At 36.4% G+C, this 18,231-nt stretch overlaps 1 protein-coding gene and 1 pseudogene across 1 annotated transcript in view; one reads left to right on the top strand and one right to left on the bottom strand.

Annotated features, from left to right (window-relative positions):
• The window catches only part of LOC106872600 (uncharacterized), a 314,391-nt gene that overhangs the window by 178,977 nt on the left and 117,183 nt on the right, over window positions 1-18,231 (top strand). Inside the window, exons 38-41 of the mRNA XM_089360611.1 lie at window positions 862-1,008; window positions 2,888-3,034; window positions 15,374-15,520; window positions 17,079-17,225. Coding sequence (XP_089216737.1) covers window positions 862-1,008; window positions 2,888-3,034; window positions 15,374-15,520; window positions 17,079-17,225 — 588 coding nt within the window. The remainder of the gene's footprint in view (window positions 1-861; window positions 1,009-2,887; window positions 3,035-15,373; window positions 15,521-17,078; window positions 17,226-18,231) is intronic.
• On the bottom strand, window positions 8,461-12,702 carry LOC149133271 (uncharacterized; annotated as a pseudogene).

The raw sequence follows: 18,231 nt of genomic DNA, 5'->3' as shown, positions 1-18,231 counted from the left end.
ACGTTTTTCCACCATACCCCCAATATAAGCCCCTAGACACATTGTATACCTACACATACAGCATGCATACATAAATGCTCCAAGAATTTAACCAAAAAGAGAGGAAACACACAAACGAACACAGACGTGCATTCACCCGCACCACCAACCAAAGAGGCTATATATATTGTAGTGCTACACACATTCCATTTCCAGAAGAATACCAACCTTAAAGAGCTACACATTTAACATAAACTCTTTTCCAAAAATGTCTTGCCGGCTTGCAACAAACCCACCCCCAAAAACGATATCAAGGGACATACCTCTTAACTCAATCACCTGCTCAATTCGTTTCTTCGTCGTTTTCATAGCAACCAGAAACCGGATGTCTATATTCACCTCGAACAACAGAGAACTGTCACGATAGTTCTTTCCATAAGGGCTACCTCTGAAGAGCGCAAGGTTACATAATCGGACTGTTATCTAACATTCCGTTGGACCCCTTGTGCGAAATCGATTACTAAGATCGGCCGTAAGGGATATATAGTACTGTACTCTTCAACATAACCACACTACTGACAGGTCTACGAGTGCATTTTTCCCTGATTAGGGAGTCGTAATATATATATATATATATATATATATATATATATATATATATATATATATATATATATATATATACGTATATATATATATATATATATATATATATATATATATATATATATATATATAAATATATATATATATATATATATATATATAATGCATTTGTATATGTTTAAGGCTATGGTGATAAAAAAAATTTGTCATTATATTCTTTGAGTGAGGAACCTTCATTTTCATCTTGAATTCGTACACACTTTTTTTCTCTTTCAGCAACTAAAATAGAATGCCGCTACAACGGAAAAGTATACGTTTTTGGGCAAATATTCATAGCCATAGATAAATGCAATCAGTGCACATGCAAGCCCAGCGGAGATGTTTTATGCACCGAAAAGATATGTCCGCCCTCAAAAACCACAGGTAATACTAATATGTACATACTTACTTACACACACACACACACACACACACACACACATACATATATATATATATAACAGTATAATAAAATAGGAGATGGAATGTGTAATAGACTTTAATGGGTACAACACGTGTTTCGACCCGTTCTGGGTCTCTTGGGGTACATAAAAAAAGTCTCCCTGGAGATTTCTTGAGTCGACTTATAAATCTCTTTTACTCTTTTGTTTCAGTCATTTTGACTGCGTCCATGCTGAAGCACTGCCTTTAGTCGAGCAGATCGAACCCAGGACTTATTCTTTGTAAGCCTAGTACTTATTCTATCGGTCACTTTTGCTGAACCGCTAAGTTACGGGGGCGTAAACACACCAGCATCGGTTGTCAAGCGATGTTGGGGGGGGGGGGCACAAACATATACACACTCATACATATATACATATATATATATACGACGGACTTCTTTCAGTTTTCGTCTACCAAATCCACTCACAAGGCTTTGGTCGGCCCGAGGCTATAGTAGAAGACACTTGCCCAAGGTGCCACGGAGTGGGACTGAACCCGGAACCATGTGGTTGGTAAGCAAGCTACTTACCGCACAGCCACTCCTGCGCCTATATATATATATATATATATATATATACGCATACATACACACACACACACACACACGCACACACACACACACACACACACACACACATATATATATATATATATATATATATACACACACACACACACACACACACACACACACACACATATATATATATATATACTCTTACATCATATTATATTATATTATATGTGATTATATGATTATATTAGAAACAGAGACATGTCGCATTTCAAGATGGGTAACAAGCAAATGCGATTTTTGTCAATCTGTTTGGCAAATTGGTAAGCCATTGGTCATTAAATTCTTCAGGTTTCGAAGCAAGGAAACACTGAATATCATTTTTAACCAATAGCACATCATTATCCGATGCTGGTGTGTTTACGTCCCCGTAACCTAGCGGTTCGGCAAAAGAGACCGATAGAATAAGTACTAGTCTTCCAAAGAATAAGTCCTGGGGTCGATTTGCTCGACTAAAGGCTGCGCTCCAGCATGGCCGCAGTCAAATGACTGAAACAAGTAAAAGAGAGAAAAAAGAGAGTATGGTTTTAAATTTAGTACTTTAGTGTTTTGTTGTATTATTCTAAATATACTGACGAATAGATATATTCTTAATAATTCTCCAATATCTTGACCTAAATTCCCTTACCTTAAATTTCCTCTAGCCACTCCTTAAGGTATTGTCCTTCCATTTTCATTTTTATCTCTATATATATTTTTTCTTTCCTTTTTCTTATCTTTTTTTCTCTTGCTTGATTTATCCCTAACCTGCTGTCCCTTACTACTTAATCTACCTTCCTCTAAATTGAAATTACTGCTATCTTACCCCTCCAATTAGAATATATAGAAATTAAATTCATGTTTGATTCACTAGACTGTTGATTAACAGCCCAGTCAAGATGGTATTTTCTTCATCTCCTACTCTTGTATTTGCACACATCTACAAAATGACTTTCTAAAATGAACTTCCATTATGCAGCTGAGGAGTACATTTTCATTGCACATCTTATGTGGTGTTCTCACTACATAGATAAATGAAGTTTGTACGAAACGTAGGTACTGCTATAATCTAATGAATTTTTGTTGCTTTTCTACAAATACACACACACACACACACACACACACACACACACACACACACACACATATATATTATGTATTTGTATATATTAAGGCAATGGTGATAAAAAAAATTTTCATATTCTTTGAGTGAGGATGCTTCATGTTTATTATCAGGAATTCGTACACATCTTTCTTTTCTTTCAGTAACTAAAATAGAATGCCGCTACAACGGAAAATTATACGTAATTGGGCAAACATTCATATCCATAGATAAATGCAATCAGTGCACATGCAAGCCCAGTGGAGATGTTTTATGCACCGAAAAGATATGTCCTTCCTCAAAAATTACAGGTAATACAAATCTATGCATATATATATATATATATATATATTATATATATATATATATATATATATATATATATATATATATATATATATATATATATATATATATATATCAAACATAAATTAAAAACAGAACACAAAGGATATCGTGGTACACGTGTTTCAAGCTTTATAAACAATCTGTTATTACATCAGCATAGGTATATTATTGATATAAAGGATGGTGTAAAGCTCTCCTCAGCCCCAAAAAAATTTAGTCCAAAGATTACATCACAAAAGAAAAAGTACACGTAGTATTACCCATTATAATAAGTTTATCACATCCCTTTGAAAAGGTATATTTGTATAAAGGTTCGTTGGATTTCAAAAATCTCCCCATACTGTACCACTATTCAGCATAGAGTGAATGTTAAATAGATTGGATTGAGTTCATTTTTAACTAGCAAGTATAAGAGACAAAGAAAAGATAAAAGGTAAAAAATAAAAAGTAAAAATTAAAACAAAAAGTAATAGAAGTAAAAACAAGAGTAATAAAAGTAAAAATAAGAATAATAAAGTTAGATACACATATAAATAAGATTTAGCAAAATTGGAATAAAGTAGCAAAAAAAAAAGAGATAAAATGATATAGAACTGAGAACAGGATGTTGGCTTGGATGAGATGGAAGGAGTCATAAATAATTTCTGATATATATATATATATATATATATATATATATATATATATATCCACACACACACACACACACATACACACACACACGCACACATACACATACACACATATATATATATACTAGATTTGAAAAATACGCACGCTCAAATGGGTTGCAGTCTGTCATGACAAACCTTAAACAGTTTGAGACTAGCATTGTTGCTCAAAAATATTGGAATCCCTATATGTTGTACATTCTGTGGCATCTTAAAATGAAAAGTAACTCGTGTGAATTACGATGTCACGATAATTATTAAACCGAGTTCTTAATATAAATATTTGAAAATGTACAAAATATCATCTTTAACTTCGAATAAGTAAATTCATTATAATACTCTTCATACCAAAGTATATAAAAAAACGTATTTATCACTGCATGCAAATTACCGTGATAATAAAAAAAAACTGGATTTATGATGAAGTCGAATCTATATAACAGTAAAAGTACGAAACCGAAATAATTATAAGGAAAGATAATTCGCATTATGATACACATATTATGCGATTTAAACAAATTATTACTGAATTATATTTGATTGACTACTTGTAAATTTATAAAAATTATCATTCATAGATTGAACCACTGCGTAAAGATGACATTAGAATTTGTACACAGACGAAATACCGATTTCTTTATTACCCAAAAAGGGCTGTACAAAGAATTTTTAAGACATCACAAAACATAAAGACGGTACAAAACACAACAAACATAAAATCGGGGAACTAAAAATTACAAAAGCGAATGATAATAGTAGAAGAAAAATTAAAATAAAATGATAATATGCAAGAATGGAAAAATGAGGCGCAATGTCCACTCAACCCCCGAAATCGGGTGGTTACATTTATCCAGTTTTTCACTTTTACGTTCAACATCATGTAGACATTTTAACGGTTTTGCAACTCAAAAAGTTGAAACAATCGCGTTACTTTTCTCCCATTAACCACTGTTACTTCCGTCCTTATCAACTGCAAATAATCAGTTCTAAGGGGTGGTGTCTCCACCAATCATACTCGTTTCGTTGTTATATTTTCACCAAGTTCTTTTATGTACTCCCAGTAGTCGTCCTCATGTATCAAAATGCATTTCTCAGCACATTTCTCCGGCATCTTCGCGACTTTTCTCTCCATCTGCTCGCTCTTCTCGTACTTTATCAAAACCCCCTTGTATTTGACATCTTTATCCGTTCTCTCCTCTTCTTGTACATTATTAGTTCCTGGCTTTTCTATCTCTTTTTTGTTTTCTGTTGACCGTTCCTTTGACTTATTTTTCTTTCGCTTTTTAGGGTTAGTAGCTCCATTTTCGTTCTTCGCCTTTGTTTTCTCTGTTTCACACTTCTGTCTCTCTTTCATTTCTTCAGTGTGGTCTACAATGTTTTCCTCCTCTGCTTGTACTTTCTCTTGCTGTGGCTGTGTGAACTCATATAGGGGGCATATCACCTCTCTTCCCTTTTGAACGTGTCCATTTTTCAATTCTAGTTTCGTACTTTTTAAGGAAACGCTTGTAATATTTTATTTATGTATCGTATTTCTCCTAATGGTGCGACAGCCTCTAATAAACTGACACCCGAACGCCGACCAATTGAAATAGTGTGACTGTCAAAATATTAAAAAATGTACGATAAAATCGATAATAATTGTTGTATTTGTTAATTATCAAACGGAGAGATAAAACGGTTACAAGAATCTGGTCGAGTGACATGACTTTCCCAGATTATAACGAAAATCGCTTTAGAAGCTGCAAGTCCGACCCACAACCTCCCAAAAGTAAAAAAATGGCAGTCATTAACCACTGAGATAATGTATCTCAATGGCGGGACCAGATTCATATTATCCTAATAAATTCAGAAATGCGCTTAAGATATTCAAATAAAGCGCTTTATATAGAGAAAAAGTTATATCTCACCACCTCTGTCACATTTCCCGTCTGACCGTCAGGCAAGTCATTCATTAAATAATGCTTGTTGCTTTATATCGGCCATGAAAATTAATTTCATTTCAATTCAATTTAATTTAATTTTTCCAAGAACAACAGATAGTTGTTAAGCAGTTTAGACGGGAAAGCTATATATTGCTTGGAAACGACGGCATCGTTGTCAATGATGTCCCATTTGTCCTGGTTGCGAACGATGCTGGTGTAGTGACCGGAGTCCACACTAGCCAACGAGTGCAACACTGAGCCGATTAATCGGAATCTCTGGCCGTAAATATTCTGCTTATTCAAAGAATAATTCATTAACTCCGAATTAATCCTGACCATCTGATTGTCTATATATTTGAATCTGTTCAAATTAACAACCAGGTAATGCAGTGTTCGGGAAGACATGGCTCACTATACCAGTGTGCTCGATGTCACTGTCACACAGACTGCACCTCCTGATAATCGAAACCTCATTTTTGAGCAAGCTCTTAAACTGTTGCTGACCACTAATAGGATGCGACGTCAGATCAGACTTAACGTCGGTCGTATTCATAGAATTTCCACAGCAGTTGGTCGATGCACAATCACACTCATTATTGTGTAATTTGGGGCAAATGGCCTTGTTTTCTAGTGCACCAGAGCAATGTATTCTCCTCAAACATGAACATTTGTTGAACATTTTCAGGCAGCAAATGATAAATGTACTTCCGAGTACCATCGTTAAACCTGCCGCCGATAATATTTCTCAAGTTGGTTACCGATTTATTTCCAGATGAAGAAATAATATCGTGAATTTCACGAATGACAATATCACTACTCGACTGCATGTATTTCGCCAACAAAGGCAGCTGGCGGATAACCTGTATCGTGCTGTTCACAAAACATACGTTTCTCTCGTTGATCAGCGAGATGTACAGCTTTGCAACCGTGTTGTCAAATCTAGCCTTTTTTTTTTTATTTCGGCAAGTTGATGATTTCACTGTCCATATTAATGGCAACTTTAATCTTCATAGTCGCCTTTTTAGCCAGTTTAATAATTTTAGGCTTCACATTGCACAATGGAAGTGGCTCCATATTAATGCACTCTCTCAGTTGTATTCTTTCCAAGTGCAGGAATCGTACATAATCAAATTCGATGGATCAGGATCAATCAAGCGAACGTTGCACAGTTTGCGCGTTCTGCACAAAGATACATAAGCCATACCGTCGGAGAAAACGCCGGTACCCAAATCAACAATGACACCATCGACGCGTATTCCCTGTAATTTGTGGATAGAAATTGCATATGCAATACACAAGGGAAATTGATCTCTAGTGATGAACACACCAGGTGACAATTCGTAATCGACTTTGACAGTTTTGATGGAAAAGATTTTATTTAAACTATTAAAGAGAACGTCAACGGCAGTAATCTTTCCAAATTCGTAGATGAGTCTCTTGACAGTTCCCATCGCATCGTTAAACAAACTGCTGTCCACGTCCATGTCGCGCTTAATCAGAACTCGAGCATTAATGCCAACTTTAAAGACGGTTTCAAGGTCAGCAGTATCAGACGTCTTTTTTTTCCGACTTGGTGGTCAACTTCTTGCTTTTAGTTTTCTTTTTTTTTTACCTTTGGTTTGCCGCATGCTGGAATCAACACCTGCAATCTCGACAATACTAATGCCAAGTTTCTCGAGCATAACTCCGATACCGAATCGTTCAGAGGCATAATATAAACGATACTCAAATCAGTTGTCTGAGTCAGCTCACACATTTTGTAAGCAACCCGTTCGAGAGAAGCTTTCAGTTCAATTCTATGCTCATTAAGAATTTGGATGTCAGAGTCAAGCGGTGAACCCAATCTTATTCGGTCGAACATATTAACATAATTCTCCGTATCGTCTTTCTGATGCATGTTAACTGTCAACTCGTCATAGTCAAAGAATCTCCACAAGTGGTGGCTGCTAATGCCAAAGCACGCTCTTTGGGCACCGTGGTGTCTGATTCTTTTAAACATCGGTTTTCCTCTAACAGGTGGTAATTGAAACAAATCACCAAAGACAGCCACGTTTATGTGTCCGAAAGGCGAACTGTGCTGTGTAGATTCAAACAGTTGGCGCAATCTCAAGTGAATAAAAGCCAGCTGCAAGTGACTGACCATCGATTATAATCAGTCTCACATACTGAAGCATCACCTGAAACAGTTTTAGATGGTCTTTCGATAGTTCCTCATACACGAGAGTTTTGCCGTGCTGCCCTTTGAGTTTTAGCAATCGATGAACAGTCGTTCCGTTTAGTTGGAAAGCGACCATTCCTGTTGGTGCTGATATCACTACACTCGGACCATTGTCATTTGGGTACATGTACTGAATTTTATCAGCCAATACATTTATCAAAATTCTTTTGCCCGTGCCACCACCACCAGAAACAAATTTCAAAACTTGTGCAGTCATCACAATGACATCGCGGATAAGGTTTGTTGTTGTCCCGGTGATTGTTTTGGTTCTCAATACCGACCACAATATCATTATAAATTTTTCTTTGCACGTCATTCAGTTGGCTTTCTTTATGGCTCAGTGCTTCCTCAGTGATATTTCTCGTACGAGACAGGTTGACAACATCTTCATCTGCCAAAGCTTCCATATGATCACCACCAGAATAGTCATCATTGAGATCAGTCTGAGATTCACTTTGAATATTTTTGCCATGTTTCAGCGCATCTTCTATACGTTTGTACACATTCTGGAACCTGACAATTTCAAATAAATCGTTGGCATACTGATCACAGGACTTGCAACCTCCAAGAAAGTCTTTTTATGCGTCACGCCAAGGCTTGAAGAGCATGAGCAGATTGTGGTAATAACACTCCAAAGTATCCGTGGTCAATCTAATGCATAGCTTCCCAAAGTGGGCGATATCGCTCACCGGTGGGTAACTTACAGGTGGACGATGGGCAAATTTCTAGAAAATGGTGAGCGATGTGAACATTTTGTGGGTGACAAAGAATTTTTAGAAATCAAGTCTGCATTTACTTATATCTAGAATAAAGATGAACTTTTATCGATTTGACTACTTGCATGAGACGTTCGTTTGTATTAAAAAAGCGGACTTTTCATTCAGATGATCATCATATATGCTAAAAATAGCATTGAGATGGTCGTCATATATGCTAAAAATAGCAGCCAAATAAGTCTAGGCCTTAAATCGCGCTTTTGGGGGAGTGCATAATCGTATGAAGCCCCACATGTAGAATACAAATTCGCAAAAAATTTCTGAAAACTCTGACAAATAAAAAAGTAATGAGGGGTTATACGTCGTGCGTAATTCTACGGTTACATATCAAAACACAAGTGCTATTTTCGGGATGCTAACAAAATGTGCAGTCACGCTCAAAATGACAGCTTTGAAGTCGTGTTTCTTGACTGGGTGAAAATGATCAAACTTTAAACCTCTATAACTTTTCAAAGACATTTTTCTGAAAGAAGTTGAATAACTCCAGCAATTTAGCTTGGAAAGATATATTAATGTACCAGATTTTAAAATTTTCGATAAGCTTTAATTTTTGAAATGCTGGCAGCCAAATGAACTAGATCCGTATTTGTTCCAGTAAAGACGTGTCGCCTGACTCTATCGACTTCACTTTGGGAATATCATACTGCCTTTCGGACGCCGTCCGTAGAAATTCGTTTTCACATTTTTACTTTTCTAATGTCTCCAGTCGAGAAAATTTGTCGACAGTACAGCAGTGATTATTTATCGTTTGGATATATTCCCTCTCCTCAGAACTATCAGTTACCAATGTGCTTTCTTTGACCAACATTGACCAACGAAGCAATGAAACCTTCACGCTTGAAGTATCACTTTGATGCAAAGCATTCGGGCAAAAAGGACCTGCCGTTGTCCTAATTTTTGCAACTGAGCGCCTCTTTCAAAAAGCAAACACAAACATTCAGCACGCTACTCCAGAAAACTAGTAAGCAGAAGAATGACGGGTTGATTGCATCGTACAATATTGCATTGCTTGTTGCTAAGTCTGGAAAGTCTCATACAATTGGAAAAACAATATTTCGCCTAGTTATACACGAAAAACCCGATAGCATGATTTCTCGACGTATCGATTAAATGACCAACGATGTCAAAACATTATCTTATTAGTATTATCCTGCGTTCTGAAATTTCTATACAAGTGGATGAGTCAATTGTTGTGGAGAATCAATGTTTGATGATGGTATGTGTTCGGTATTTCAGCCAAAACCTTCAACCGTATGAGGAAATGCTGTTCACAGTGAAATTACTGCTTGATTCAAAAGGCGCAACTATTTTTCACACTCTCAAGTCTTACCTTTTTAAACATAATATCCCACTCAGTAATATTCTTGCCTGTGCGTCTGGTGGAGCCCCTTTCGTTGATAGGAAGATACAGAGGTTTTTTCATCTCTCCTAAAACGTAAAATTTCCCACCAGATATTAACTATTCATTGCTTGGCACACCGTCAGCATTTAGTTGCAAAAAATATGAACGGCAGATTGAATGATGTGCTACAGTTAGTTATCAAGACTGTGAGCAAATTGAAGTTCAGTCCCTTGTCTGAACGAATTTTCCGTCAACTCTGTCTGAGAAATGATGAGGACTATACTAAATCCTTATACCATACCGAAGTGCGGTGGCTGTCAAAAGGAAACTGTGTTTTAAGCTTTGTTGAACTGTTTCATATAATCATATCTTTCTTTGAAGATACTCCACTATCCACTTCATTGATGGCTGCAAGGTGCGATATCTTTTTTCTTTGTGATATATTCGCAAAATTAAATCATTTGAATAAGTTATTGCAAGAATACAAAATCTCTCGTTGACTGTAAATCTTTTATCACTACCTTCATTTCGAAATTGGTGTTGTATATGACTAACATTTCAAAATGTCAGTTCCATTAATTTCCAGAACTTGACTCTTTGAAAGATGAATTGGTTGATTTAACTACATATCGCAACTATTTACAACCATTGCACGATGACATGGTGGAACGATTTCAAGATATCATTGCACTGAATATTCCAAATTGGTATATCAATCCGCTTGAGTTCGATGCAGTCAGTTGCGACGGCGACATTCAGGAGGAATTGATAAAATTACAAATTGACAATGACACCACAATGCGATATCGCCGAAATGGCAAAGGTTTGTGATAGCTACAAAGTATATTGAATTCTTACCCCAATCTGGGGAAACATCTGAAATTACTTTTGCGTGCCTTCCCTACCTCGTACCTGGTTGAAACTGGTTTTAGCCATGTTGGAACTTTACTTTCCCATAAAAGAATTGGACTGGATGTGACAGAACGAGGAAACTTGCGGCTAAAGTTGACAAGTTTGAAACCGAATGTATCTGCACTAGCTGCATTGCACCAGAAACATGGTTCTCATTAAAAAGTTCTGTTCTTTTCCTCCTATAATACAATCATTAATTATTTTTGCATCGGTAGTTCTGATCAAGGGTTCATTTGGGGAAGATAAAAATCAGTGTAAAAGAAAGCGCAACTTTACCAAAGTTAGTCTGTCTGCATAATATAGAGTAAACGTTAGAATTTTATTCACACTAATGGCAAAACTAAACCCACAAAAGAGTTTTGTAAACAACCGCATATTTAGTCCAAACAGCACTAACCAGCCAACGAGTCTACGATATAGTGTGTGTGTCAAATGATACAAGGGGGGATTCTCCTAGAAGATTTAGTGTTAGTAGGGTGGGTTGTATCAGTGGGCGGTGGGCGAAAAGTTTGGGAAACACTGATCTAATGTTTGGCGACTTTACAATTCGCTCTTCGACAGAACGGAAATAGCCAAGATTTTTTTCTCAACTGCATTTGTTCATTAGCATGTCTGGCTTTGTTTGGACGCACGTGTTCATATTTACTTGCAATCTCATACAAATTCATGTGCTCTATCGAATCGGGTCTGCTTGGATACCGATTTTCCACCATGTTCTCATAATAAACATCGGTGGAGTCCGGCTCCAGTTGGTCCAGTTCATACTGAGGTTTGAACCTATGCGATCGGTAACTGGGCAAGTCTGCTCCAATCCAAATAACGCTTTCAGAACACCCATAGAAGTGGTGGCCAAGCAGTTAGTTTGTCAGCAGCTTCATAGGCGCTTGTTTCACACTTGCTCATCAACTGAAGTCTGACACTCTCATACTTTGAATAAATAGACTTGGATTTGTCAATCTCAGCCGAAATGCCTTCAGTGTCACTCTTTCCGGACTTTGTCTGATAACTAGTAACATATCGCTTTAGAATCATGCTATCTTCACCAATGTACTGTATATCGACATTCGCCTTCCAGACATACAGAACAAGAGGGTTATAGTCATTAATGGACTCTTCCCCCTGTCGTCTGTCAAGTTTGAAAAGTTTCTTGACAGTTCTGACTTTATACTGTCGTCTACACTAAGCAAACGGAAATTTCTAACAGGACGTGGAAATCCAAATCTGCATCGGGTGTAAAATCGACTGTTTGAATAAATAAGTTTTCTGCAGGATCCACTACAGACATGTTGTTGAAAACGCGAAACCAAGTCCGACAAAACTGAACTTTCCCCATTCGACGGAAGACGACAAGTGATCATGGACTGTATAAAAGTCTGAATCGTACTCTTGTCGTCTCTAGCCATAACCGAGCCATCTTTAATCCACAATTTCATGTGAACGTGTGGTGCACTTCTCATCTGGTATTCCAATCTCCAAAAGAAGTGCTCGACCAGACTGAAAGGACTGTTTTTGTGTCTTATGACCTCTCTCATAAAGGTAGCAAATCGAGGGTGAAAATACTCACTAACAGCCACTACGTCATCAGCACACAGTTCATTGGTGCGCTTTGTAGTAGCGTTTGGTATATCTGCGTTCAGCTTTTCCAAAAATTCACGCAGATCCAGCCTAAAGTACTCTGCACAAGACAAAGTTAGGAACAAGTGGGCCGGGCCATAATTTTCGTTCATAGCCATCAAGTCTGAACATTTTCTAGCCCAAAATTGCTTGGAACCACGGACATTGATTATCATATTCCAGCTGCTCTCTAGTTGCCTGTCATTATCATCAAGCCGCCTTTTAAACCATGCCGTTGTCTTTAGTGGTCTTCATAATGGCATATATACCGGATTCAATACCTCTCTTATCGGTTTTTATCAACAGAAAACATAAGATATTGTATATCTCGCGGAAATCTAGAGTTGGTATGATTCAGTCTATTTCTCAGGAATATGTAAGGTTTTACAGAGCCGAACGGTCTGTTATCCATGAACATGCCAAATTGACCAGTTTAGTCACTGGCTCAGCACCTATGCTTGTGTTCTTCATCCTAAAATAATAAAAACTTTAAAATTAAGCAGGACAAAAAAGTGATATGCAATTGCAATTTTGAAAAACTTTATTTGCCGAATCGTAATATTTGGTATTTAAAACAGAAAGTGGAGAAGTATATACACACACACATGCACGCACAAACACACGCATATATATATATATATATATATATATATATATATATATATATATATATATATATATATTGATCCTGAAGTGGTACCCAAAAGATGTTTTACAAGTTCTGGAGGCTGAATCATTGGTAAATGGACTTTACCTTTAGAACAACACTTACCTAATGATTCCTTGTCCCACTTCATAGCACCACACTTTTCACAGAGAGACATTTTTTTAAGACGCATAATTACGATTAGAATCATAATTAAATGCTACATCTTGCCGTTTAAAATGTTAAAATAATTTTATCATGAAATACATTTTGTAATGGTTAGTTATGGTAGGGTTTTTAGTTGTCATTCATTCTTTGGTTTGGGATGTTTGAGTTCGTGGACGTTGAGTTGTAGGGTACGTTGAAAACCTATATCAATTAGTGATAGTGAGTAATTCCTGCTGATGAGTGTATCCTTTAGCTCATGTAGTCGAGTGTCCCCAGTGCTAGTATCCGATACTATATTGCAAATTCTTTAGGCCAGGTTGAAAGAGATAGTCATTCTAATGTGTCCGGGGTAGCATGAGTTGAGCGGTTGATATTACTTAGAATCCGCGGGCTTATAGTATATGTCTGTTTCTATTTTGCTGTTGGATTTGTTTATGAGGATGTCGAGGAAAGGAAGTTGTTGATGGCTATATTCCTTATGATAAAGAGTGATTTCAGGTTAGCAAAGGAAGGGGCCATTCTCGTACCCATCGCAGTCCCCGATTTTGTAGATAGAACTTATCACTAATACGAAAAAGTTATTCTTGAAGATGAATTTTAGCCTTTCTATTATGAATTGTTTTTTGATGTGCTGTGGGAGTTCATTGGATTAATTCTCTAACCAGAACTGGATTGCCTCTATTCCTTGGTTATGGGGGGGATATTAGAGTACAGGTTGACTACATCAAAGGATACTAGTAGGGTTTTTTACTAATTGTTTTTAATATGCTTGAGGAATGGATTTAAGAGGGTATCTAAAATGTTGCTGAGACGGTAAGTTTTGCATGCGGGGTCTGCTGTTATAGGTCTTAATTTGAGGTCATTGGGTGGGAGTACCCTGACTATTATATCTGTGGCACTCCTACATGCGTTACTTATTTTCTCACTTTTGTGTATCTTAGGAATACCGTAAAATTGACTGGATTTTCTTTTGAAGTTAGTAATACAGTCGTGTTCTTTGACGGTGAGTCCTCTGTATAGGTTTATCAGAGTTTTTATGCTGCTCATTATTTTCCGCTGACTGTAGTGTTGGGCCTTTTTCATAGTATGTTGTGTCTTCTAATATGGATAGCACTAGAGTTATATAATATTGCATGTCCATTAAGACTACTGCACTCCCATTATCAGCTTCTTTGATTGTTATTGTTTTATCATCCTTTAATCTGTTCAGCTCAACCCATTATTTTTTTGCTGAAGTTTGGCTTGTATTTTGGGCTGTGTATGTGTTCATATGAGTAAATCGTGATGTGTTCACAGAAATGGTCAAGAATTTTGTTCTTAACTTTTAAGCGGGGTGTAGACGACTACACAAGGCTACTGTTCTGTTTGGCATGGTTTTTACATCTGGATGCCCTTCCTAACACCAACCACCACACAGAGTACACTAAGTGTTTTTTACATGGCACCAGCACAGGCGAGGTTAGTTTTGGCAACCGCTTCATAGTGTGGACTGAATGCTTTTTACGTGGCGCCAGCGCCTGCCGTGTCATCAAGTAACTTACAAGACAAGGAATTTTGAGAGGGTGGGAGTATTAGAGGAGGTGATTTGGTATTAGATGAGGAAAGATTAGAGTGTGACAGAAGAACAGAGAGGGAGAAACAGTTGTCTTGCTATTGAGGAGGTATATGGTTACCTGCCAAGAGAAAGACAGTTTCCAGTTACTTTGGGGTACCTTGTGTATATAAATCTATATCTGTATATATACAGTGTGTCTCTTCTTTTGGATGCTCGTAGACACACCGGACTGAGTTAAGAATATTTTTAATTTACATCTAAATTTCGATCACTGTTGTGTATATATATATATATATATATATATATATATATATATATCACAGGTTCTTGTTTTCAGATGTGTATGTGCGAGTGTCTATGTGTATTCATGTATTTGTATATGTGTAAGGCTGAGCTCATCAACTTTTGGTCGTAATATTTTTTCAGTGAGAAAGTTTCAATTTCATCTTGAATTCGTACACAACTTTTTTATTTTCAGTAACTAAATTAGAATGCCGCTACTACGGAAAAGTATACTTAATTGGGCAAATATTCTTAGCCATAGATAAATGCAATCGGTGCACTTGCAAGTCCACTGGAGCTGTTGTGTGCAGCGAGAAGGTGTGTCCTCTCTCAAAAACTACAGGTAATATTGAAAGACACTTTTCAAACAAATTTCATTGATTATTGATTATGCTCTTATCCCCGACATCTACCACTATTTTATTTTGGTTAAATGTCAATATGTCAATCACTAGCTCTGTTTCACTTAGTTTGTTCGCTGTTAAAGACCGGAAAGTGGGAACTGAAACGCACCTACAATTATTATTTTTTGTGTGGCAACTACTTGTATAGATCTATCCATACCAGTTGGCCGTTGATTTTGCGATATGAAGTGGGACGTGAGTACGTGTGTGAGTGTAGGTGTGTGTGAGCGTGTGTATGTGATGTGTGTAGTGTGTGTGTGTTACTCTGTGTATTTGTGTATGTGTATCAGTCGGTGTGTGTGTGTGAGTGTGTGAGTGTGTGCGTGTGTGTGTGTTGGGTCTCCATCGTTCAACGATGAGGATTCACTTGTTCGATTATGTGAATATCCTGCTTCTGAAATAACGTTTAAGTGGTTGGGTATTTGGTGCACCACCCCCTGTTTTTTTCTGCTTTAACAAGCAAGCTCCATATGATCTGGGGGTTGCTTATTCCTTTTTTCAATGTCCATATAAAATTGAATAGGGACGTTGGGAGTCTTCTATTTTTGACCCTGAATGACACCAGATGCTGTATCATTTCTTGAACGAGTTGCCCGTCATTCCGATATATGCTTTTGTTACTACGTTGAGGTCCATGATTTTGGCCTTGTATACAACTTCTTTTTCCACACAGTATTTATTTAGAGGACAGTGCTTCGGAGATTTATAATTACAATGTCTTTCAGGGTATTCCTGGTGGAATTATTTTTATTGTGATTGAATATTATTGAACCTACATTGGGGAGGCAACTATAGCTAACTTTAACACTGTTTCTATTGAAGACCTGTGGAATTTGTGGGAGTATGGGAAGTGATTTCTATTAGTTTTAAGAATTTCCTAGCTATGTTAGTGGCTATATAAATACTATAAGGTGGATTGAACCATATGATTTTTTCTGCCTGCATCTTCTTGGTCTATTTGCAATTGGTTCAATATAGTTTATATTATTCTTAAAGTTAGAGTTTTCTAATGCTGCATTATAGTATGGAGTGGCCTATTCAAAAGTAGCTTTATCAGCGGATAGACTGAAGACACGATTGCTAATTCTATTAACTAATTATTTACTGATTGGTGGTGGTTGTTTAGAGCCTATGTCTATATATGAGGCTTCCACATTTGCTTTGTCACAGGGTTTAAATTTGCCTGTGCATGTTAATATCTAGAAAATTGACTTCTTTAAGGTTAGTAAAATTGTAGTTCTTAGATTTCATTGGCTAAATATTAAGCAGAAAATTTTCCTTAACCTATCCCTAACGGCTTCAGATATTTCTTAACATGAAATCAATGGGAGTCTTAATACACAAATAAAGTATATATATTTGTGCATACGTGAGTTTGTGTTTATGTGTATTTCTGTATGTGTAAAACTGAGCTGATCAAAATATTTGTTGTTATATTCTTTGAGTGAGGAAATTTCATTTTCATCTTGAATTCGTATACATTATCTTTTCTTTCAGTAACAAAAGTAGAATGCCACTACAATGGAAAAGTATACATAATTGGGCAAACATTCATAGCCATTGATAAATGCAATCAGTGCACTTGCAAGCCCAGTGGAGATATTCTATGCACAGAAAAGACATGTTCTCTCTCAAAAACTTCAGGTAATACTAATATATATATATATATATATATATATATATATATATATATATATAATTTTATCTCATAATTATATTATATTGTAATATATTAAACTATATTGTATTGTATTATATTATATTATATTACATTAGAAATAAAGACCTGTCCTATTTCAAGATGGGGTAAGAAGCAAATGCATTTTTAGTGGAAATTAATATATTTAATCACGATAATATTTCCCCTCATTATTGAAAACGTAATCCCATCCATTTGACAAATTGGTAAGACCTCGGACATAACATTCTTCAGGTTTCGAAGCAAAGAAACGCTGAATATCATTTTCAACCTTTTCTTAATTTAGAAATTGATTTCCCTCTAAATGAGGTTGCAATGGTGTGAAAAGATGAGTCAAATGGAGAAAGATTAGTAGAGAAAGGAGGAAGAGACAAAACTTCCATTTTGAGGACCATAATCTTTTCCTGAAAAAGCAACATTCCTTTATGATTGACCAATCATGGATGCCTTCTACGCAGATTTTTGTGCAAAACCTCCAGTTAACAATACATTTCTGCATTACCTCTTTCGTAGGACTGGGCTACAAGCTGCGTGTTTGCGAAGGAAAGTCCTTTAATCAAACAGCCGCGCCTAATTGGAAAGATTGTGGTCCATGCCTTTTCTTACTAAACACGCTCTCCAAGTATAACACCATATATATATATGTGTGTGTGTGTGTGTGTGTGTGTGTGTGTGTGTGTTTAAGTCGTCTAAGAGTTCATAAGTCAGGAAAAAATGCACTCGTATATCTATCACTTATAATAATGATATATGGACATATAATACTGTACACTTCGAATAATATATATGTATATATATATATATATATATATATATGTGTGTGTGTGTGTGTGTGTGTGTGTGTGTGTGTGTGTGTGTGTGTGTGCGTGTGTGTGTGTGTGTGTGTGTGTGTGTGTGTGTGTGTGTGTGTGTGTATATATATATAATGAGGTGATATTAGATAACTATAAA

Source organism: Octopus bimaculoides, chromosome 11 (assembly GCF_046866305.1).
Source record: "Octopus bimaculoides isolate indiv1 chromosome 11, ASM4686630v1, whole genome shotgun sequence".
NCBI lineage: Eukaryota > Metazoa > Mollusca > Cephalopoda > Octopoda > Octopodidae > Octopus > Octopus bimaculoides.
Note: the sequence above shows the minus strand (reverse complement) of the source record. Positions and strands in the feature narration are given on the sequence as shown.